The sequence below is a fragment of the Hetaerina americana genome, unplaced genomic scaffold (assembly GCF_022747635.1).
Source record: "Hetaerina americana unplaced genomic scaffold, ioHetAmer1.1.p SCAF_42, whole genome shotgun sequence".
NCBI classification, from domain to species: Eukaryota; Metazoa; Arthropoda; class Insecta; order Odonata; family Calopterygidae; genus Hetaerina; species Hetaerina americana.
In genome coordinates this window covers 525,353-548,992 of record NW_027287008.1, presented here as the reverse complement: position 1 = coordinate 548,992, position 23,640 = coordinate 525,353, and the positions used below count along the sequence as shown (strand labels likewise).

General features: G+C 34.1%; 1 protein-coding gene and 1 long non-coding RNA gene across 6 annotated transcripts in view; both read right to left on the bottom strand.

The window, feature by feature from the left end:
- Nucleotides 1-21,010, bottom strand: part of enc (R3H domain containing protein encore) — a 47,903-nt gene extending 26,893 nt beyond the window's left edge. For all 4 annotated transcript variants that reach the window (XR_011701803.1, XR_011701804.1, XM_071591168.1 and 1 more), the window contains exons 1-11: nt 20,893-21,010; nt 18,996-19,337; nt 17,685-17,973; nt 16,293-16,464; nt 13,092-13,355; nt 11,718-11,859; nt 7,441-7,542; nt 5,018-5,211; nt 3,954-4,183; nt 2,069-2,403; nt 756-956 (exon numbers count right to left, since the gene is read on the bottom strand). Coding sequence is in view for 2 of the 4 variants with exons in the window: in XM_071591168.1 (XP_071447269.1) it covers nt 756-956; nt 2,069-2,403; nt 3,954-4,183; nt 5,018-5,211; nt 7,441-7,542; nt 11,718-11,859; nt 13,092-13,355; nt 16,293-16,464; nt 17,685-17,973; nt 18,996-19,337; nt 20,893-20,970 (2,349 nt within the window). In the remaining 2 variants the exon portion in view is untranslated. The remainder of the gene's footprint in view (nt 1-755; nt 957-2,068; nt 2,404-3,953; nt 4,184-5,017; nt 5,212-7,440; nt 7,543-11,717; nt 11,860-13,091; nt 13,356-16,292; nt 16,465-17,684; nt 17,974-18,995; nt 19,338-20,892) is intronic.
- A 48-nt stretch (nt 21,011-21,058) lies between these two features.
- LOC139692851 (uncharacterized) overlaps nt 21,059-23,640 on the bottom strand; it is a 112,852-nt gene continuing 110,270 nt past the window's right edge. For both annotated transcript variants that reach the window (XR_011701802.1, XR_011701801.1), the window contains exons 2-3: nt 22,210-22,311; nt 21,059-21,113 (exon numbers count right to left, since the gene is read on the bottom strand). This is a non-coding gene — a long non-coding RNA (uncharacterized lncRNA). The remainder of the gene's footprint in view (nt 21,114-22,209; nt 22,312-23,640) is intronic.

The following is a 23,640-nucleotide window of genomic DNA, read 5'->3' as shown; positions in this document are numbered from 1 at the left end:
TCCCTCAATGTCCTGCCGCATGCATAAACCAGTTAAGCAACTAAGGTGTCCTCTTACACTCAGAAAGGATGCCTTGTTAGCTTAACTGGCTAAAGCACTTGGCCAGACATCAATGGATCCTGGTTTGAATCCTGATCAAGAGGAATGATTTTAAAAAAGTGAAATTTTGCATTGTAATACACATTAGAAGATGACTCCGTTAAAAGTTCTGCAGCATCTCCAGCAATTTCTTTGAATTTGGAAAACTAAGATGCATTGACAGATATGTTACATTTCAATCATTTCAATGGAAGCATATTTAGACATTTGGGGTAGGCAATATAAAATTTTACAGAGTCACAATCAGTCTATAATATCTTTACAAGCTATGATTTTTTCTCAAATAGCAGCACACTTGAATTCAGAGAAGTAAAAATCCATTAGCTAATTTATCTATATTTAATCTCAATGATCTCCAAATCTGGATTTTCCAGACATGTTGATTCACAAAATACAGAATAAAGACAATTTTTGGCTTAAACTCCAACTTTTATTCAATTAAAAAATGTTTTATAGTCTGTAAATATTAATTATTTAAGGCAATTCAATGTTAAAACTTTTTACTTAAAAAAATATATATATGAAAAAAGCAAAACCATTTACTCAATATCACAGTGAAAAATCTCTTGAGATTACTGAACATAATAATGAAAAGGATCACCTTTATCTGGAGTAAGCAGTCATCAAAACAATATGAACTACGAAGGAAGACTTACTTGTGGATTGATAAGTACACTTCCAGGAGGGACACTTTCCATACTCGTCACAGCCCACATAACTGCATTATTGCCTAATGGTATTGTAGGGTGGGTTGCATCTGAAGTAACCACAGCTTGGTTGACAGAATGTGAAGGTTCAAGGTCACAAATGGCAGGACTAGGAGGGAGAGGTGATGTCCCTCTGGTTTGACTGGAACACTATGGAAAGGAACCATTTAGATATAATTATTCTTTCATTCTTGTACTGCTGCATTTCAATACACAGGATAACTGAATTTGTGTACAAATAAATATATAAACACTCTACCTTCTTCCAATCTAAATTAGGTCGAATTTCATAAAAGAAAGTTGTGAAAGAAACTTTGATAATATCACAAAATTTGTATGTAAAGAATTCAGGACAATCTTGTAATATTGGACACTGAGCTGTATAACCAGAGTAGTAAATCACACTGAGGTGGTAAGCATTTTTTTAGTGTGCAGGCCCTGAAATAGTTTGGTACATTCCTATACATCAATAAAATTCGATAACATGCATGCATAATAAGAGGGGAATTCTTGTTTTTACTTTGAGAGGGATGGAAGGGTTGCCCCCTGATCAAGAAAATGTAGGGAAATCAGATTGCAAACACAAATCTCAACTTGAGTGACTCGTGTGAAACTCATCACAGAAGTGTGATGGGGACAAAATACAAATTCATTGTACTATGTCTATTCACATGTTTAACTCCATGATCATATGAAAAGAAATATTTATGGATTCCCAGAAGAAAGAGCAAATTAAATATGTCAACTCTGGGGATAGATGATTGCACAGATGTTATTTCCAGATGAGGAAAGAATGCAAGGTTTTATTTACATTTGCCATAAAATATTTTATTAGTTTTGACAACAATCGTTTCAGGCTCTTTTTATTTCCATACCTTCTCAGAAACACTAAAATTTATCCGTGCTAAATATTCTCCAAAAATATTAGATCATATAATAATACCACATTGCTTTTGACCGAACATCATGTTGTTATATCTGGATGAAACTCATGCACATTTCCTATTGTTAATGAATCATGTTGTACACATAGCAACAACATGTATTAATTGTGAGAACTTATTGTTACCAGCTCAGTTCATGTTAAAAATGTTAATGGTGGCCCCTTCTCCACATCTTACTCTCAATGTTTTTGAAAGTTTATACCCATAAGTAAAATATTTTTCACATTGAAGGCACAGTACTGCCATTTATGATTTGAACCCAAAATTAAATGAGTTAATTTATAAAATCAGCCATAGGGCTTGCAAGAAAAATCTTACCGTATTCGTTCTTCTGCTACCTGTAAGCTCATCTTCTGCTGTGGTCCCTGGTTCAGTTCTAGGGGAAGGAGGAGGTGAATGAGATATGGGAGATGGGGAAGTTTGAGACTCGGAATGGGTCTGATTGTGCAATGGAGGTGATAATAATGGAGGAGATGGGGATGGTCCTTGACTTTGATCATGAGATAACTGCAGGTGTTGGGATGTAGGGGTTAGTGCCAGGGTAGTCGGGGATGGAGATGGGGTGTTACTTGAATCTGAACGTATAGACTGAGACTTGTATCCTGAACTGGATGGACTCAAATGAGCCGAGTTGGCACTGCTGGCACTCGAATCTGTAAATTTTAGAAAAAAATGAAAATGCATAAGTTCAAGTAGCAGTCTGTTTAGTGTTTCTTTAGCTTATTTTGTGCTGCTCTTAAGACCCATACTAAAAGAATCCAGTTAAGGAGCAACCACGTTTCTCCAAATCAAAGTGTTCACTCTGTATCTCCTATAAAATATAAAAGATTGATACCAAATGTATTTGTGAGTAGATTGAACTCATTTATTAGAGTACCCTTGAATTTTTATTGAAAATTTCCATCTTTTGGTTGGATGATTTGCTTCATATTATTGTTTGCCGATGGAACATTTTAACAAGAGATGTAGGCGGTTAATACTGTACTGGAAGAAAAACACTAATGTTTGCTTTTGGTACATATATCTCCCCAAGATATAATTGAAGAGTAAGGAGCATTTGGCCATGAACAAATATATTCATCAGAAAAAGTTTTAATTGGTGATTTTAGTTTCCTATAAACCTGCTTCATTTTTCTAAATAAGTTTTGTTCACTTCTAAGCACTTATTGTAATACTACTACACCAGCTTCTTTAATCCCTCAATATAGTTTGCCACCTGGGAATTGAAGCAGTTGATTGGCAGTCATGAGTTCCTCATCATCTTAAAACCTTGTCCTCCAGCCACCATTTTAAGTGCAAGAAAAGGAAAAATATGTAGTTGCTAGGTACAAGGTTGGGACTGATGACAGTTGCTCAAAATGCTCACCTACTCATAATTCCTTGTTCTTGTGTTGGTTGGTAAGCATTTTTGCTACCCACTTTGTACCCAATTTTTAGTATTTGAGGTTTTCTATAACAATCATGTAAAAAGTGATGTATCTAACAAGAATAAATTCATCAGCAACAGAAAATTATCATCAATCAATTTGAAGTTCTTGGTGCACTTGTTGAACAATTTCGTCAGTCTGAATACTAGGCCTGACACTCAGCTCTTCATTATTTACATTTGTGTAGTCATTTTTGAAATCTCGACACCATTGTTTAACCTTTTCTTCACTCATTATTGTAGATCCATTAAGTAGGCACGACCTCTGATGAATTTGGGGATCTGATGGTCCTCTTGCCCACAAAAATCGAATCACAGCATACACTTAACAACTGGCAGGGGCAATGATTTTGCAGGCCCTGTTATCTGCATTCATGGGCAGGCAAATGGCTACTGAATCAAAACAATGACTCCAGTGGCTTCAGAAATTATCAATAGATGACAATTCATGTGTGCAACTTTGTTCTGACCAGCCAATATTTAAATATAAGAAAACTGTCTGTACTTTTTGAAATATCTCGTAATAACTGTAAGGGGGGAATTAGAGTGTAACAGAAATAACCACTTGTATTAACCAGTAAAACTGTGTGCCATATCAGTCTATATCCTACTTCACATATTATAAAAAGACTATTATATGAAAAATAATCACAAAAATCAATGAACATAGATTTTAAACCTGGTGTGTCATAAATTTCAAAATTCAAGCAAATGCTTCTTGTAAATGTTTATCATAAAATAATGTCTTGACAGTTTGATAATTGAGATGATTTATACCTTGCTTGGATAAGAGGCGACCACCAGCACTCTGAGTGCTTGATATGCTGTCATCCCGAGTAAACTGACTGGCTCCACTCCCACCACCACTTCCCACTGCATTTCCCCCTACACTTCCCGAGTAACCTCCAAAGCTGTAGGACTTGGAAACAGAAGGTCTTAAACCTGACGAGGTTCTTCTGAGGCTGTCCCGACTCTCGAAAGATTCCACTTTGAGCAATCTTGATGGCCTAGTCAGGTAACAATGGATGAAAGTGGATGATTAGGATGATGCAATGGAGAAAATTTACCAATAAAGTTAATTGTTAAAACATTAATTTCATTATAGAACAGCTTCCATACATCTCTGCATGGAATGAATGAAATGACATCTTAGTCATATCTGCATATTTTGCATATTTAAAAATTTATAATGAATGTACAATCAATGGATAATTGGTGCTATGGTTCAACATTTGAATTAATATGTAAGAAAGAATCCTTGAAACACTTCACTGATTGAGATTGCTCCCATTCAATTTCCATTAATTTCCTATTGCATTCATAGCTGAAATTTAAAATGAAAATGTGATCATGTTTTGAGAGACAGCTTCACTGAGAGCATAATATTGGCATTATATTTTAAATATGACTGCTTCTATGAAAATATGATGCTAAATACCTCATCAGTTCATGTAAACTAGCCAAGTCAGAGGTAAAACCTTTATTGCAAAGCAAGAGAAGCAAATAATTAGGAGGCAGATTAAGTTGATGAGGTTAAGCTTTAAATGAAATGGTATGGGCCCCATTATACTTCATTTTAGAATACTAGATGGTATACAAATTTTAAATGTCACCATTTTGGAAAACCTCTTTCCTTCTTGTCTACATGCACACTTCTAAATAAGACATTAATTAATATTTCCATTGACTCATCTTAAGAAATTATTAATGACGAGCCAATAATCCATCCTCAAGGAATATTTTCCCACCAAAATTGAGAAAGCAATGAAAAGAATTTAAACCCAATTTCAAAAGCTATGCAATGAATTGCTAAAAGCTATTAAGCCATAGGAACAGCCAACCTAAGTTGGTTATGTCTTCCTCGACTTCCATGAGCAGTGTCCGAGGAATCAGAACTGCTCCAAGGGTGAAGAAAAGAACCACCACCAGATCCCCCTCCACCACCACCACCATTTCCTCCACCTACCCCACTCCAACAATGGAGCTCTTCGTGGCTACAGCGCTGGCCAGAAGAATCACAGCAGCAAATACCCTCCTGGGAAAAAGTTGAAGAGCATGACATAAAAATATACTTAAACCTAACACATTATGACCACAATTTACTCTTTTAATGAAAACAACCAACATAAGCAGAAATTCCTAAAAATTTAACCAGATGCCTATGGAGATAGGTACAGTTCTTTATTCCTATCGCATAAGATTTTAACACATTAAGACGATATGCAATAAAGAAGGAAATAACTGAATTCAATTATGGAAATAGTAAAGCTCATTTCCAATTCACTTGAAGGAATTGGCTCTATACAGTGATTCAGGAATGCAGTAATGATTTAATTGTACCTAAACCATAATTTACACAATTCCACTTCACAAAAGATTCCATTAAATTCAAATTCATCACAAATCCATTCTCTTGCTGCTTGATGAAACTAATACTTTATGGTCACATGCACTGATTTAAACTTTGAACTTCCATTTACATGAAAAATACTGGGAAAAATGAATCGGTGAAAAAACAAGAAAAAATACAAAAAAAATCATACATTTATTAAAGAAGTTAAAAATATTTTAGAAGCCACAGAACGAAGTAATTATATTGTGTGATTTTCTCTGTGACAGAACAAATATACATGCAAGATTCAGAGAAAAAAATTGAGACAATCATAGAAGACGACTAGTAAGGAGCTGGGCATTTGAAAACACAATAATCTTAGGTTAAAGACAAAAAAAGATTGAGACTTAATGGCCTTAATTCTCAGGGAATGCTCAAACTGAACTACCTTTATTCAGTTTGTAAAAATAAAATCAATATTTTTCATATATCAAGTCAATTTCACTTTCAAAAATAAATTTCATTCTCTATCTTTTTATGATTTGCTATTTTAACTACAGAATCATGAAATCAAAACTTTAGATGATCATTTCAGCATAAAATTAAATTTTACATACAAAATGCAACATATTTACCTGCTTCAAAAGTTTGTTGTAAAATTAAATATTTCTAAGTTTCTATCATTAATGGTAAACATTTGATCAACAAATTTCAAAAATTTTTAATTTTTAGTGTATTATCTTAGAAAATTTATCTTTGTCTAATTGAAGTATGAGCAAAATTTACTGTATTGCAATAAATTCTGAGAATTTAATGATATCCAACTGACTAATTAAGAGATGCAGTCTATTCAACACATTATTTTTGTAGGGTATGGATTTTGGGAAATAAGGAGAGTAATGCAAGTGAACAGTCTGGATTTGTGATCAACGTTTGATGACGTAGATAATTGTGAAATCTATGACCTACTTTTACTAATGTTTATTATTAATAAATCAAATAGCTAGAGAATCAGATAAGATGTAAGATATAATAAATATCTGATTCAACAGACTGATAATACAACAGAAAATGTGGTTTTGAAATCTGTTTCAATGACAATGTGTAGTATTTTAGGCAACTAATTGTTATAGCAACCACATCATCAGACATTATCTCATATAGATCAAGGAATGGCCCTAAATGAACTATTAAAACCCCAATTCTGAATAATGATGTCTGAATCCCACAAGAGTTGACCTGAAATGCTCTAGTATAGCTGAGTACAGCACACTCCCTTTTATTCAGTCACTTTCAAAATATAGCTCTCAAGTTATCCACTGAATAAAAACAATTTATTATGCCTATCGTTATTTTTTATTTTGACAAAAAGAAACCATTGATGGGCATCATATTCAAAAATATAAAGTGCTGTTATGTGATTGTTTTTATCTAATTTTGTTTTATTTCACCAGCCAAAACACTACTCATTGTCATTTCAAAAAAATAGAACTAAATACCTCATTATGAGGTGCACATTTATTTTATTCCTGTCCTCATTCTGAGTTCAAATAATGTAGGAACCATCTCCTCTATTCTGCAAGTACATTTTCCTATTTTGCTTTCCTGAAGAGCCAATGACTCAGAAAGCATCCACAACATCCAAATTAAATATGCACATTTTCATATTCACCCTCTGGAGAAAATGAGACAGAAGAGCATTGAGTGGATCAAGTAAAACCTGATAAAAGGAAGTGTAATGCAAACTCAGAGCATGTTCTGAACAAGTTATACTAGTATTACCATTATCTCAAATAAAATATTTTTAATTGATCCATAAAGTTGTGGCCATACAATGAGAAAAATGAAATTATTTAAATTTTTGACAGGAAATTATTCCAAATTTCAGAATGTACCACTTTAATTACAAAATTATAAGAGAACAGAACTCACATCTTGGTTGAAAATTCGCTTCCTAGCTTTCTCATATTCTTCTTCCCGTTCCTCAAAACTTTTGCTGCGACGTGATTCGGAACTAAGTTGTCTTTCAGGAGACTTGAAGATAAAATATACATGGAAAATAAATGCAAACGAAATAATAAAAATTGCTAGTTCTTTGGTAAACTACTACCAAAATTTTTAAAACAGTAATATATCCTCTCGATAAATTTAATCTATTTTATGTATTAGTGAATAAACACTACTTTAAGATATAATTTTCATTGTTGTAACTGAGTTAATAAAATTTTGCAAAATGATAACTTTGAATGACGGTTTAAATAAGGTTATTCAAAAAAAATACAATGGAATCCCCTCTTCATAGGAACTTTGCCCTTAAATTCATTCATTGATGAGAATGAATGAATGAATTTGAATGAATGACTGATTCTTAGTTCCTGGACACCTATTGCCCTGATAGTTTCGAAGCACACAATATTCAATAATTAAGCTTCTGCACCATGATTGACACCATAACAAATATTACTGCCAGCCTGCCAAAATAAATTTTAACTGCTGAAAATAAACGAGTTTGAGAATGATTAAACTGCTCATTAAAATCGGAATCGTGAAATGCTGCCTTTTTCACTAAGATATCAAAACTGGGATGCAGCGGCATTTCCAGAAATGTCGAGGTTTTTAGCCACTGCACTTTGCCTGAACCCAGGGGAAATAAAAATATGTTGCCTATACTTCAGGATAAACAATCCCATTCTAAAGTATGAATAACTACCTGAGCCATATCGAAACTAACCAGTTTACCTGGATTCAAAAAGAATTTTTCATCATGCAATAACAATATCCTTAACTATTCCCCTCGCCATCGGCATATGACTTCTGATTTTACAATGGATATACATACATACATATATATTTTTGTGTGCATTTTTACCAAATGTGATGTGGCAACATGTGATAATGTGACATCAAAACAATGTTGCATATTTATATTTTCTGCAAGTAGAATTATTAATTGGTTAATAATTATCAATAATTTGCCTATTAAGCAATTAGAAATCATTTGCCTTGAGCCAATGAATATTTTTGCTGAATCCCATATCTGCAATAAAATGTATGAAGTGGTTATGTACAATGCATTGTGTTGAGACTATACGTTTGGGAAATTATGGATTTTAATCAACCTTGCTTCCTCAGTTCATTACATTTTGACTCTCATTTTTATACATCCAGTAATATGATTTTATTTTGTTGATAAACTCAAAAGTATTTTCATTGAACTTGGAGAAAAATAGTACCATTGCACAATCACTGCTAATTAATCAAAAATATTGTCCAACGAATTAAGAAAAGTTTCATGCTATGGTAGAGAGAATATAACATATCTTTGAAGTCCTGAAAAATGATCAGTATTTGATTGATAATTCTTTTTTTGAAATAATATCATCAATTTATGTGAGTGCAATATAACACAAAAATCAAAATTAGTTTCATTAACATAATCTAATATTGGTCTACCTCTGGATATGTTTTTCATAAGCATCACTTTTCACGATGCAGAAATAATCTTCTAATATGGCAGTACTGCATTTCTTTGAACCTTTGCTTTTACACTCAAATGTCATGGTGACATCACTCACCATGTTTGCTGCTTATGCTACTACAATTTGGCAAAATGATATCCACATGTGCTGTTAAAAAGTACATTTTAGTGACATATTGTACCCCATACAAGTTGTTGTTCATCAGATCATCTACAAGTTCCTTGAAATTTTAGCCTTGAAGTTTCCCACAAAGTTTGAAACATTCTTAAAGGACTGCCATATTGTTTTCCCCTCATTACGTAACACTGCTTCTAATTGTTGATCTTTAAAATTACCCTGGGTTGTGGACTGATGTACACACCTGCTTTCACTGTTTAGGAATAGAGCCTGGGGAATTTTCCACATTCTGTTAGTGAATAGAGAACCCTCCTTATTCAAAACTTAAACAAAATTATCCATAAGTAGAAAGTTAATGTGTATCAAGATAAGCAAATTTTTTTTGTTCAACTCAATCAAAGGCTAATATACTACATTTATCAGTCCATGAGTTATTGACTATCTTTGAGGCAAGCTTTTCCTAGCATTATGGGTGTCTCTGGTGCAGTTATCTTACTTACACAGGAAAAAACAGTGTCTACTTGGCCTAAGTAATGTAATTTTTATGGAGTGATCAGGCCAAAAGTTTGACTCATTTTTCAGAAGTTTTGAAGTAATTGTTTTCTCTTTCCATCATGCTATGATTGGAAAAGTTTGTGCTTATCAAGTTATAGTCTGCATCTCTTTTATTCTTTGCTGTTTGAAGAAACTGCTATTCTCATGAATCTGTGGAAAGACTTGCTGGAAGTTCAGAAACAAGATATTCTTTACACTCGATGATATCAGGTTTGATTGACTAAGTGGAAAGTCATTTTCAAACAAAGAAGAACACCAGGTATTTTTCACAAAAACTTTTTTATTAGGCACAGCTAGTTTCAACTCATGGGTGTCGGATACAAACTATTTTTGGATATGGCAGAGGTATTCATAATTTTAGCATATAAATACCTCTGCTGTATCTAAAAATTGTTTGTACCCAAGGCTGATGCTCATGATTCAAAACTAATTGCACCAAGTAACACAGTTTTTGAGGAAAATACCTAATATTCTTCTATCATTTGACAGGATATTTTTTATCATTTATCACAGGCTGTATTGCAGAGGTATTTTAGAGTACATAAAGAGTTGATTTTTTTCTACAAGGACATTCCTTTCTTAATAGGAGGATCACACAAAATTAGCATTCAGAAGTGCAATTGCTATGCTCTCTTCAAACTTAGGGCACTGCAAACAGCATGCAACAGCTTCACTTTCCATTAATTCACATATCAAGTATGAATGGACATGCTGTGTAGCATGTGCATCACACACACACACAGGGATGACCACTCTTTGTTCTGGTTCCCTACCTAAGAGCCAAAGTATAAGAGCTATGCCTTTTTTAGATTTGATGTAATTGAACACTTCCTTAAAGCAAATGTCACTCCTTTGCAAATGTAGAAGTAGTTATTTGGGTTATACATAGAGCAAAACAGCAAATTTTGATGCCATTTTTGAGTCCATGAGGCCCTGAATTAGCTAAATTTAGCTGGTCTTATCTCCATGTCATTTTGTGAGTTGAACAGTCAAATACGAGGGTCATCCGGAAAGTAGTACCCGTTCGTGCCGCATGAAGTGCTGACGACGCGAGTAGCCGCTGGACGAGGTCAGATAGCTTCAGTGGCTTGTCTGCCTTCTCTGAGCCAAGTTGCGTGACGCTAGCATTGCCTGTGTTGTTTCTGTGATTGTTTACAATGTTTAAAAAAATTGAGAACGCCGCCAGTTGTGAAGTGAGGGCAGTGATTAAATTCCTCAATGCAAGAAACGTTCGCCCATGTGATATTCATCGCCAATTAAAGGAGGTGTATGGAGACAATGTAATGGACGAGTCGTCTGTTCGGCGGTGGTGTCGCAACTTCAACATGGGGAGGGGGAACACACACGACGATGAGCGTTCGGAGAGACCGTCTGTCATTACAGACCAACTGGTGAGCTCAGTTGACGAATTCGTGAGGAACGATCGGCGCGTCACAATTGATGACATCTGTGAGCATTTTCCCAATGTTTCTCGAACAATTGTTCATGAAATTGTTAAACACCATCTGCATTATGCAAAAATTTGTGCAAGATGAGTCCCTCGCGTATCTCAATGAGCTGGCGGCGAAGGACTATGCAGCAGGAATACAGAAACTTGTCACACGTTATGACAAATGCCTTAATTTGCTTGGAGATTATGTTGAGAAGTAGTTTAAAGTATCCTCTTTCAAATAAAATTTTTTATGTTTGTTAATATTTACTTTTGAGTCTTTATTTCACGAACGGGTACTACTTTCCGGATGACCCTCGTACATAATCATCAACTAAAAAACACTTATTTATAGCAAATACAGAAGTATTTCAAACAAATTTGCCATTTCACTGCACACAGTAATTTAGTTATCTGAATATGGCTGGCACACAAAATACATAAAATTATTATAAGAACTTTAAAGAGAAGAATTTTATTCAGGGCTCTAGATAGGGATACTTGAAAAAAGTAAAGATAGTGCCTATATCTTTAACAGCAGAACCCATAAATAAGGATTCCATTGTATTAATATATAAAAATAATTTTTAAGCTAGGCTTGACAGAATCTACTCTCATGAAGCAAATACCTTAAATGGTCCAGCACCATCTTCAAAAGATGATGAATCACCTCTTTTGAGTATAGAGCGCCTAGGTTCTTCCGGCAGTAGCTCATCTCTAATATGATCCCTAAGACATGGTTCAATTGCTGAGAAGCGGGCCTTGCTGGCACTGAATAAAAATGGCGAATCACTCACAAATGAGAGAAATAACGAGGATGGACAAACATTTAATTTTATTTCTCTTTTAAAATATGAAAAATTGACATACCATAGTTGAACTGACCAAATTAGGATTGTTCTCTGTGAGGTGGAAAACTCAAAAACTCCACTAACATGCAGATTGCTTAATTTAATAAGAGATTTCAAGAACTAGAATTTATATTTCAAATTCAATTGCTATTTCAACAAGAAACTTGATAGTTTAAAAAAATACTTGATCTTTGATACCCTTACAAGCAACTCAATGATCCAAAGTTCCCAGAAAATGTCTGGTTTTCAAAAATCTCTTCCATTGTAGCAAATCATACTCAAGGTTTGACTTTTTATTGGTTGATTCTTTTCTAACATGCACATTACTTCATCCACAGTTGTTTTATAAAACGTTTAAGATGTTCTTTAAATTAAAAAACATGTAAAAATGAAAGGCTCTACCCAGATTCATGCACCCAAAATACAGATTATTAATAAATGGAAAATTACTATATTTTTTAATTCAGCCTTGAATTTGAGAATTACACATGAATACATGTTTTCATACCATTTTTTATAATTAAATGAAAAATATTACTTAATTTCTTTGGAAAAAAGTTGGGAGTAATAAGCTATTCTATATATATAATGCCAGCTGTGTATTACTGCACAATACTTTAACCAACAAAAAATTACCAGCCCTTTCCATTTCATATTCAATCACATGTCAATTACATGTTGATTACCATTTAAATTATCCCACATATTCAATGATTTTATTTAAATTATGAAACCCTATGTCTTGAATTGTGTGCTGCCATCTATTCCATTCACTTTAAGTAGTCATATTTGGTAATAAAAGGTTACTTGACACCAATTAAATATTATGAAATAATTAAGTTATATATACATCCAAATTTTGGAGTCAAGAAACATTCGTGCAGAGAGCAAATTCCTTGCATCAACCACACTCCTTAGAGATGTAATACATTAAATTTGTAATGATAAATTAAAATTTTCAAGCAGGGACAGCCTTTTTTCAAAATACAGTACCACCCAAAATTTAGTGTGTCAACCCCTAGTAAATAATGAAAACCCATACTCTAGATAAATTCCTGAGTGATTGTGACAGTAAGCATAGAGGCCAACTATGTTTATTGAATCTAACAGCAGGAAGCATCTTATCCATAAATTCGGAAATTTAATTCTTACCTGGAGGATGATGACGGAGATAATGATGAACTATTGTTGCTGGAAGGAGAATTTGGACCATCACTACCAACTCCACATGATGTAGAGTTTGCACCACTGTTGGCAACACTGGTGCTATTTCCATTGTTATTTAGGCGTCCTTTACTAACAACCACTGCATTTCCTGTTGAGTCCACATTGTGTTCCATTCCAAGAAATGCAGCCACTCTATGAACTAGCATGCGCTGATAGGATGACATGGGTGGAAATTTATGATGGGTGCGCCTATACAAAGAATACACCAGGTGTAAACTTCACCTACAGAAAATTTTTACATGTCAATACAACTACATGAATTTTATGCAAATTTATTTCCAAGGAAATCCAAAAAAATTTATGATTCAATTTAATGTTTTTTCCCTGCCAAACTAAATGTACTAGACTAGAATTTCACCTGCACAGAGTTCATAATAAAAATGTATTGCATTTACAATTTTTTCAAATGCTGCTTCCAAAAATGAGTGCTTAATTATTCCTGTATAGTTCCTGAGATTATAATCACACCCCATTACAAAAGAGTACATTTCCATTTATTTTTTAAGACTGATTGACCCTGAAAGTTATGTGAGACGAATATAACCCACCAACAATATGGTTTGCTCCCTATTACATCAACATCCATTAAACCATTTAAAACTCTTCCTGTATTTCACTAATTTTTTATTTAGTACAGAAATTGGAATAGTTTTCCTTACCAGTTCCTGTAGTGCACTCCCCATTTAAATGAACAGGGCTAAAGACTTGGGGAGGGAGTGCAGATGGACGTTAAGTCAAAAATGAAAAGGAAGGATGATCAAAAGTTAAAATTGTTACCCATAAACTCACCCATTTCCTGAGATCATTCAATTAAAAGCTCAAAGACATAGCTTTCCTAATGGCAAAATAATCAAGATTTCAATTTTGTACATTCTTTCATTGTCAGTTTGAAATAGATATTTCAAAAATAATCATCAGGCACATCTTTTTGCCCATAATTAACTCCAAAAACTAACTTTGGCTTTGACTATGATTAACAAATGGCGATAACTTATTTACCTATGTTACTCATCAATCAACAGTATTATTTTAAAGTGCCCTTAAAAAATTTCTACTCATAACTTTCTCTTAAAAAGGCAAAAATGGATGCTATTATAAAAATTAATAATTTGCAGCACTTTATTGACCTTTGACCAACTAAAGTTGAGCTAGAAATGTTAGCATTGGGTGATTAGCTTACCTGCAAGCCCAGTGTGACAAGTTTGAATCTTGTCTATGACATGCATGCATGTTTCAATTATCTAAGACTCAATCGACCCAAAGAGTTAGAATAAGCAACTATGCAAAATTACTTCAGTCGTTAATTTACTTATGAACAAAATTACAATAGTGGCTATAATTATAATAAAATTAAGTGTATGAAAAAGAAAATAAGCAGATGAGTTCTCTCCAAAAGTACCTACATCATCATTTGCTACTGCTAAATTACTACACTCCTCACCTCATTCTCATCTGTGCCACATACATTAACCATTTCAATTTTATCAAAGCTAAATGACAAACCTATCTCTCAATCACTGATGAAATAATCTCTCTTCTCTACATACCAAATACTGCAAGCCAAAATTAAAACACAGTCAGGACATTGATTTACTAAAATAATTGACAAACTATGTATTCACAGATTTTTTAAGAAAATAGATAAAGATCATTAACTTTACCATCAATTATGTGGAGTGCTACCACTGCCATTCTTAGTCCTTGTAAATGATAGGACTTGAATTGTGAAACTAAACTGAATGCCAAGTTTGTGCTTTACTGTGCAATCTGTCCAGAAATATCCAATTTGCAAGGTTGCCTAAAAACCTGTGGGACTGGGATGCATGTTTTATATGTATATATATATATATATATATATATATATATATATATATATATATATATATATATATATATATATATATATATATATATATATATATATATATATATATCTGGGCACCTGCAACCTGCAGCTCCACCCAAGCTAAAGTGATTTTTTTTCGGGTACCAGGTCTTCCTGGGAAATCATAACCGGCACAGGGAAAGGAACTGGCCCCCCTACCCTGATGTGTGAATTTTTTCACACACCGTATAGGGCTTAGTACTGGGTGATCTCTACCATCACCTACTAAACCGACCTTCGGGTTGATTACTGTGTTTATTATATATATATATATATATATATATATATATATATATATATATATATATATATATATACACACACACACATATATACATATATACATATATATACACACACATATATATACACACATATATACATATATATAGACATATGTACATATATATACACACATCTATACACACATATCAACCTGAAGGTCGGTTTGGTAGGGGATGGTAGAGTTCACCCAGTACTAAGCCTGACGGCATGTGAAATTCATCAGGGAAGGGGGGGGTCATTCCTTTCCCTGTGCCAGATATGGTTTCCCAGGCAGATCTGGTACCCAAAAAAATCACATAGCTTGGGTGGATCTGCAGGTGCCTCAGAGTACCTTGCCTGGGAATTGAACCCGGGCTTCATGATTTATTCACCATGCAACAGAAAGGGTTAGGGTTTAGGGAGGAAGAGAGGAGGGGGACCAAGTAACGCATGTACCTTACACACCAGGCTGACAACTGATGGGATGCCAAGATGGCAAAACAGTTTCTAGTCTCATGTAGTGTCGGAATGCTTTTTGCCAATTAAAATGTTTCAAACAGTGAAACAATGGCTTCAGGCATGTTGAAAGGCTTGAATTAAAAAGAAAAGTTGACAAATTGCACAGTATTTATGGGAAGGTACAATGAACGTAGGGGGCACTGCAAAAGTATGATCATCCCAGATGACAAAAACTCTAGTTGTAGCCATGAAAAATAGTGATGCAGATTTACTTTATCATGAAGCTAGAGGTATATTGTAAAAAAATTGGTTACTTTTATCATCTAATTTCCTAATGATTTCCAAATAAGGAACTTGTGTAATTTTTTCTAAATCACATTCATCTGAGGTCCTTCCAAAGTCATATTGTGAAGATTATTCTTCAGATATGCTCTGAAATGCTCCACTGAATAAACTAGTCTTTTGGTCACATTTGCAAGATATTAGCTTATGCACTGAATAAATTTCCTCAAACTTACTTATTATCACGAGCAAGGCTCACAATTTCTTGTTCAATTTTTAACATTAACATTCGGTCCTTGTAATTACGGTTTAAAGTTTCAACAATGAATTGCTGTAGATCTCCAGAACTTCCTCCTCCCCCAGATGAAGATGATCCATCCAACAATGAGGCCTGCTCAGTGCTAGAATCTATAATTAAAGAAAAGATTAACAATTTTGAGTGGATTGCAAAGGAGTGCAGGAAATATGATTGAATAAAAATAATATTCTCATTAAATAAAAAGCGTACAGACAAATAGGTCATAGGATTTATACAGTGAAGTTGTACCATCATGTACAGTAAGATAAATAGTAATTGACATATGAATTTTTCAGTCTACCTTTGGGGCAATATAAATGACGATCTTCCATGACCATTTAGTGTTCTCCAAAAGAAAACAATGAGAATCATTTTGGTAGGTATCTAAGAGAATCTAAACATTTAACACAGACTCCGGTGATCTAATCAGGAAACATACATCAAAGACTTAAGTCAGACTTCAGTCTCTGCCAAATGCAGTGACAGAAACTGAAACAAGGGCATACATCTCATGGATTAATACTTTTGACTATTAATTTTCCAGAGACAACAGCTAGAAAACTCCACGCTGCTCACCCATCACAAATTTATTAACCCAAAAATGTAAGCTAGATTTCCCATTAATAGCTCTAATTCCTTTTGCTTTACCAATGTTAATTAGTGGGTAATTCTTTCAGAAAAATTGAGTTTTTTTCAATCAGGTGAAGTTTTCAAATTAAAACTAATTTCTTTGCATGGAAACAGTAGGATTTTAACATACAATCCATATGCTCAACATTATAGTCAGGAAAAATATTTTACACTCAGCTTAACTTTAAAATATGGCTCCAATCTGTGGAAATATTGTTGTAATTCAACAACACACCCCATTTCTTTGGTTTGATACAAGCAAACAGATTAATTAAAAACAGATACAAAATTTGCATTTTTTATGGTTAATATGTTTAATGAAAGTTAAATAATTACCAAATGAGTAGTTTGCACTCACTAAAGGTAACATTTACCATATAAATTAAAGATGTTGCTTATTACAAAATATTCTTTAAATTTTAATTTTTCTACCCTAATTCTACAAGGCTCAGTCTATTAGTGTCCGCGGGCTGTATTAATTTTGTATCTGTCATTTGAAAAAATAGTATTAATTATATTTAAAGTTAGTTAAATGATTTACTCTAAATATGCAAGAATGAGAATAAATAAATGCAATATTTCTAGTAACATCATACTATCATGTTTATCTTTGAGGTTTCTTTTTGTAAACAGAATAAATTGCTGATTAGTTTTGGGGTGTTAATGTGGGCCAACTTTTGAGGGAGAAATCATTACTTACCACGAGAAAGGCATGGAGAAGAACTATCCATGCTACCCTGTGAGCTCCCTTGGTGCCGCAGGCGATGACGTGAGGAAGGCCTGCTTGGTCCTCCTGTATTGCCCACGTTGACATTGAGAAGACTAGATGGGGGTATAGAAAGGGCAGAGGGGGAAGTGGGAGCTGGTGGGACTGCATTTGTAACACCAAGGGGAGGGGAATAGCGATGGACGGCTTCAGGATCCGGTGGAGGGGAAGTCTCTTCTCGCATTGCATGGCTCCGCACTAAAAGTTTCACCTTGGAATTGGACTGAAAAGCAGTACAAATTGAAATAAGAATGTGTAAATAACTTTTTACCATCAAATGATCAGAGCCAAAGGTTTTACAATACAAGGGATAAACCCAATGAGTTCATTAACAATAAATATGCCCATATAAAATGTCAATAATAGTATTATATGGAAAGAAAATTAGTGAAGGATTCCAATATTAATTCCACAAGAATCATAGGCATTAAATTTGGTAGAAAATTAAAAACAATTGCCTGAAAGAGCTTGCCTTTCTTTATTAATGGAATTAAACAAACAAGGCAGCTTATTTTTTGTGTGTGAAGCATGCCATTCCAAATTTAAGGCAAAATTGATATTCATTGTGCTATGAATGTGTTTCTGTAAAATGACAGAAGAGACAATAAATACCTCTCATTGAATAATATATCATGTGAAGATTATAGAGTAGACAGCCCTAGACTAGGGATGGAAAACATTTTGGTGATTGAGTGCCAATGTTAATGCACATAACAAGAGAATAAGAGTATACCCTTGACTTGCATGCCAAACCCATCAAGAAATCACCATGGAATTGCTTGTAGCACCCTCCCAGCTCTGCATGCCAAAATAATTGCCGAGGATGCCACTTTGGGCATACAAGCCAACCTGGCTTTAGACTAATGAATTTTATTATCAGATACCAAATTTTTGGGTCAATACATAATTTAATTGTGGAGACATAAAGTACAGAGCACAGCTTTCCTCTTATCCAAGTTAGTTTGCAACCAAGGAGTGCATAAATATACACTCTTATCATTTTTTTCATTAAGGCCCTACATGAGGACCTCCAATTAGGGCCACAGTGCCCCCAAAATATCTAAACAATGGTAGAACAATTAATGGTAAAACGAAAGGGACAAATACTCATTTACACAAATTATATTGAATAAACCAACTATGATACATGTTAATTCAAAGAAGGATTGAACATGATATTATTGGGATAGAATACATGACTGATAGTGTCCCTGTAGAATAGCTAGGAGCAAACTTTATCCTCACTCTCATGCGGCTGATCGGTGTCTGTGGTTTTTTTGGTCCCTCAGAGTTCTCAGTCGACCCCTCCTGGTCCAACATCTCTTCACCCGATGAGGACGTTCGGCTCTGCTTAGCCTGAAATCCCTTTCTTCTCTCTGAGCCCCTAGTAATGCAGCTGCCCTCCTCAAGACCATTGGTGGCTTCTGAAGGACTTGCGGTGCCTCTTTCATCCCCAGAGGAGCCTCCACCACCATCCCTTCCTCCCCGCCAACCACCACCTCCACCCCCTCCTCCTGGCCCAGACCCTTCAAGAGGGCTGAGGCCACCACTTTCAACAGCCAACTCATCCTCTTCCTCAAATTCCTCCTGGAAGAGATCAAATCAAGCCCTTCATCATTGTGCCCACCAATATGGCAGAACTATATAAGCTCCTTCCTTCTATGAGTAATCTGAGTTATTTCAAGTTGCAAAATAAGATTCACCTGAGAAGATTAGATTAATTACATATTATTTATGCACTTGGCTGGACCTCCTTTAATGACTCCGGTCAATTATTCTATGAAAATGACCAAAGTATCATAGCAATTTGGTCAAAATACATTATCTTTCAGAAAAAATGAAGTTGCTAGTACCTTATGAGGTTTCAATAATCATGCCGATTCTCAGTGAAATAAATACATTAGTCAAATATGTATTATGCATGCAATGTCCACAAACAAAAAAATATAAAAAAATATCATGGCCTACAGATACATGCAAACATATTAGTAAACCTGTAAAAATGATTCCATTTTGTTAATTCACCTCATTAAAGCATATTTACCTGAACATACCAAAAGAACACAATTTATGTTTGGCAATTGCAGATTATCATTTCCATTATAATGTTAGTATATTTTATCATAAAGAATTATGCCTTCTTTCTTTCAAATCACAATCACAGACAGTAAAGACTAATTACAGACAAAATTACTGGGGAAGGAAAGATGGCTTCGAATTAAGCAATTATCCAAATAGGTGATGCAGTAATTATGTCATCTGGTCACTTACCATATTGATTATAGACAGAAGTATTATGTTCATGCACATTCTGATGCCTTGTGCATTATGATGAAATGAGAATGGTGAATATTCAATGCAAATTTCCCATTAACCCTTTGCATAGATAATTCTGGACGCATTCCTCAGTCAGATAGATGTCCCTACCACCACTGTGATCCATTTTGAAATAGACCAGAGGTAAGTCTCTATCTTAGGTAAAAATCACACAACCCAGCTGTGATTACCACACATCCTGCTATGAATGGTCATTAGAAACTACAAAATTACCAGCTCTCATTTGTAGCATGATCTGCTTTCTGTTTGACAACCATTACAGCCACATGATTGATCTAGATTAGCCAAGGGCCAGACTCAGGATTATCAGGGATTTGAATTAGGTGAATCAATGGCAAAACCATACTAATTGCTTGGTTGGAGGTAAAGTGGTTAACAATTCTCTTCCCCTCTAAACCTATCGTAAGCTCATTTTTATAAAGAAATCATTGGTATAATTAGCAATTGGTGTACAATAAGGTGTAGGATTAGGGAACAAGAGAAGAGTGCGGGAAATGAGGTACTGGTACCAGCCTGCTTTTGATGAAATGGAACATGGGAACAGGGTTCACATTCTTCTTCTTGGAAGGTGTATGCATACTCTTTTAATTTCTCTCTGTGCAGGACTTAAGTTGAGCTTGAAGATGTAACTGAAAAATTCATAACCACCAGGGGTTGAACCTTTGGTATCTGGATCCAGTAATCAATCTGATCCCTAATTCCAGGAGATCGTTTTTAATATTTTAAATTATACCACTACTCATGAAAAAATGTTTATTTAGAATAATGTCACGAAGAGAAACTTTACAATTAAGACACAACACACCTGCTTGGAGAGCGTTCGAAGTTTCCTCAGACTTGGACCACCAGATCTTGGCCCCCCAACCCTTTGCTCATGGTCCATGGCCCTAGGGCAGCTCCCGTTGTGGCCCCTTGGCCCCACCACCACCACCACGCCACCCCCACTGCCAGTCGGACTTCCACCCCCACCTCCCCCTCCCCCACCACTTCCTCCTGTGGTTCCGTTGTGAACTACAATGCTTGGGACTGGTATGGCAGAAATAAAAAATGGAAATTAATGAAAGGGCAGAATGCTTCGAAAATTGGGCAGAGGTTGTGGGTAAGAATAATTAAAATAAGAAAATTTCAATAAAAATTACAAAAGATGCATCAAATAATCAAACAAAATTAGCCTAAGCATTATAAAACATGTGAGTGATACATTAAAGGAAACACTACAATGATAGTCTATATTACATTTGAATTGCAATCACAACCATTAGAATGCAAACCTACTAAGTAAAACTAATTTTTTAATGATGCCAATTCAAAAATAGATCATATGACATTGATATAACCATTATGTAATGGAGTGCAATTGTGATTGTTTAGTATTAATCAATGTTACTTAAAAAGGTAGACACTTGTAAGAAAATATTTTCTTCAAATATATACATTCAACAAAAACTACCTCAGCTGACCTAATACATGTCAAGACAACAAAATTTGAATGTGTAAAAAAGTTGATATAAATGACAACAGAGAATAATATAGATGCTGAATATACACAGTATTATAGAGTGAAGCACATAGAACAGATGGCATCCAAATCAGAAGAACAACATTAGTGCTGAAGTTTCCTAAAGAGAAGAAGGGATATAGAGAATGTGAAAGTGCAATTCAATGAATGAGATTTCATAATGATGAAGTGATGAGGTGCATACTATCACATTTAGAGAGAAATTGGTCAAAGAGAGAGAGAGAGAGAGAGAGAGAGAGATTTCTTTGCAACTTTTTAGCTCCTGTTGTTGTCAGTTCATATCATGCACTAGTTTTGTGAAAATATTTTTCTTAATCAATGTGAATATGCAGAATAAAGTTTTTCTTGAGAATTAATGAAGGCCCTGATTGAGTGGATTTATATTCACATAGTTATAATTAACAGATATTAGAATAAAAGACTGATGCTGACACTACAGCAATGAAGACATAAATCACAGTTGAAATAATAATCTAAATAAGGCTTCAACACTACTGTAGACAATTCCAACAAAGCCAATCCAGAAAATGTTGAGCAAAAGAAAGGACAGGCCACGGTATAATCAGGCACAACATTAAACCTTCCGCATTTAAAAATACTCACTTTCTAACTTGGCCATGTCTGACATTTAGGGGAAGACTACAGAGTTGGACTGGCTAGAACTGCATTCTTTCTATTGAGGTCAGGATGGCATGTTCCTGTAAACTATCCCACAGAAAAAAAAGAAAAATAAACAAATGAATGAAATTAAAAAATAAAATGAACAAAAATAATTAAAAAATTGTCTACTATTATAGTTTCAAACTGTTACATAGTGCAAATCTAATGCAAGGTGACTCTGAAATTTAAAAATATGGGTATTTTCTATTTCTATTAAAAAAACAAAAAAAATGAAAATTTTAATATTGTGCATTTTTAATATTTTCTTCTATTTTAGCACACATCTACTTGTGACTTCATGCACAATTTTAATTTCAAAACGAGTTCATTAGAATGCTGAACATTTTTAAAAAACTTTTCCTGGTATGTATTTGCATATATTTCTGAGATGAATCTCAGTGCAGCTCAAGCCTCTAAGATTGCATAACCGTAAAATGATAAATATTGCAAAGCAGTTTGATAAACATATCAATCTGAGTACAAAGCCACTTAGGAAATCTTACTGCTAATATTAGCAGAGTTACTTGGATAGACTAAAACAATAGTTGATGGGGAAGGGTATTTAATGTTTTGCCGGGCGCAGAGGTGACACCAAAATGAATATCTCTTGCACAAGACAATGTATATGGATCTTTAATATTGCTCACTAACTGAATAATGAGTTCAAAATGGCAGATGTGTCCTTCAGATATTGTCAAAGAACAACAATATTTAATCTTTATTGGTTTCAAAAATGCTATAAAGCCTAGTTGTTTATAGAGTGAAAATGCTATATATTCTAAGAAATGCAATTAGAGACTACATTATCAAAACAGGACTAAAGAAGAGGGAGTAGTGCAAAATTTCTTTTGAGGCCTGATTTATCAATATCTGAAAAATGAGCTATTTGCTAGTAAGCTGATTTTCCAATTTATCTTTGCATGTGAGTATTTTTCTGATCTTGATATAATCTTAATGAGTGAATCAACTAGTTTGATTTTAAGGCTGGCCTTCAGTTAGACTATTTAATGCGTTTCTCTGAAAATGATAAGAATTTATTTAATTTTATATATTATTAGCCTCAATTTAAGGAAACAAAACTAAAACATGAGATATATTTGTTGTATATTAGGCTGTAATCTTCATCAATATCTGTATATGAGACAATAATGAGAGTAAAATTTTACCTTCGAACTGAAAATATATAAAGCCAATTTAGAATGAAAGTATTAAGATATCCTCTACCTACATCTTCATCTGCATTATCCTAATTTAAAATGGTAAAGGGTAAAATTTATCAAATATACACACATTCAAGAGTGGAAAAAGTATTGATAAACGGACAAATACAAGGAAATATGTTCAACTATTTCACAGATTATAATTCTTAGATGC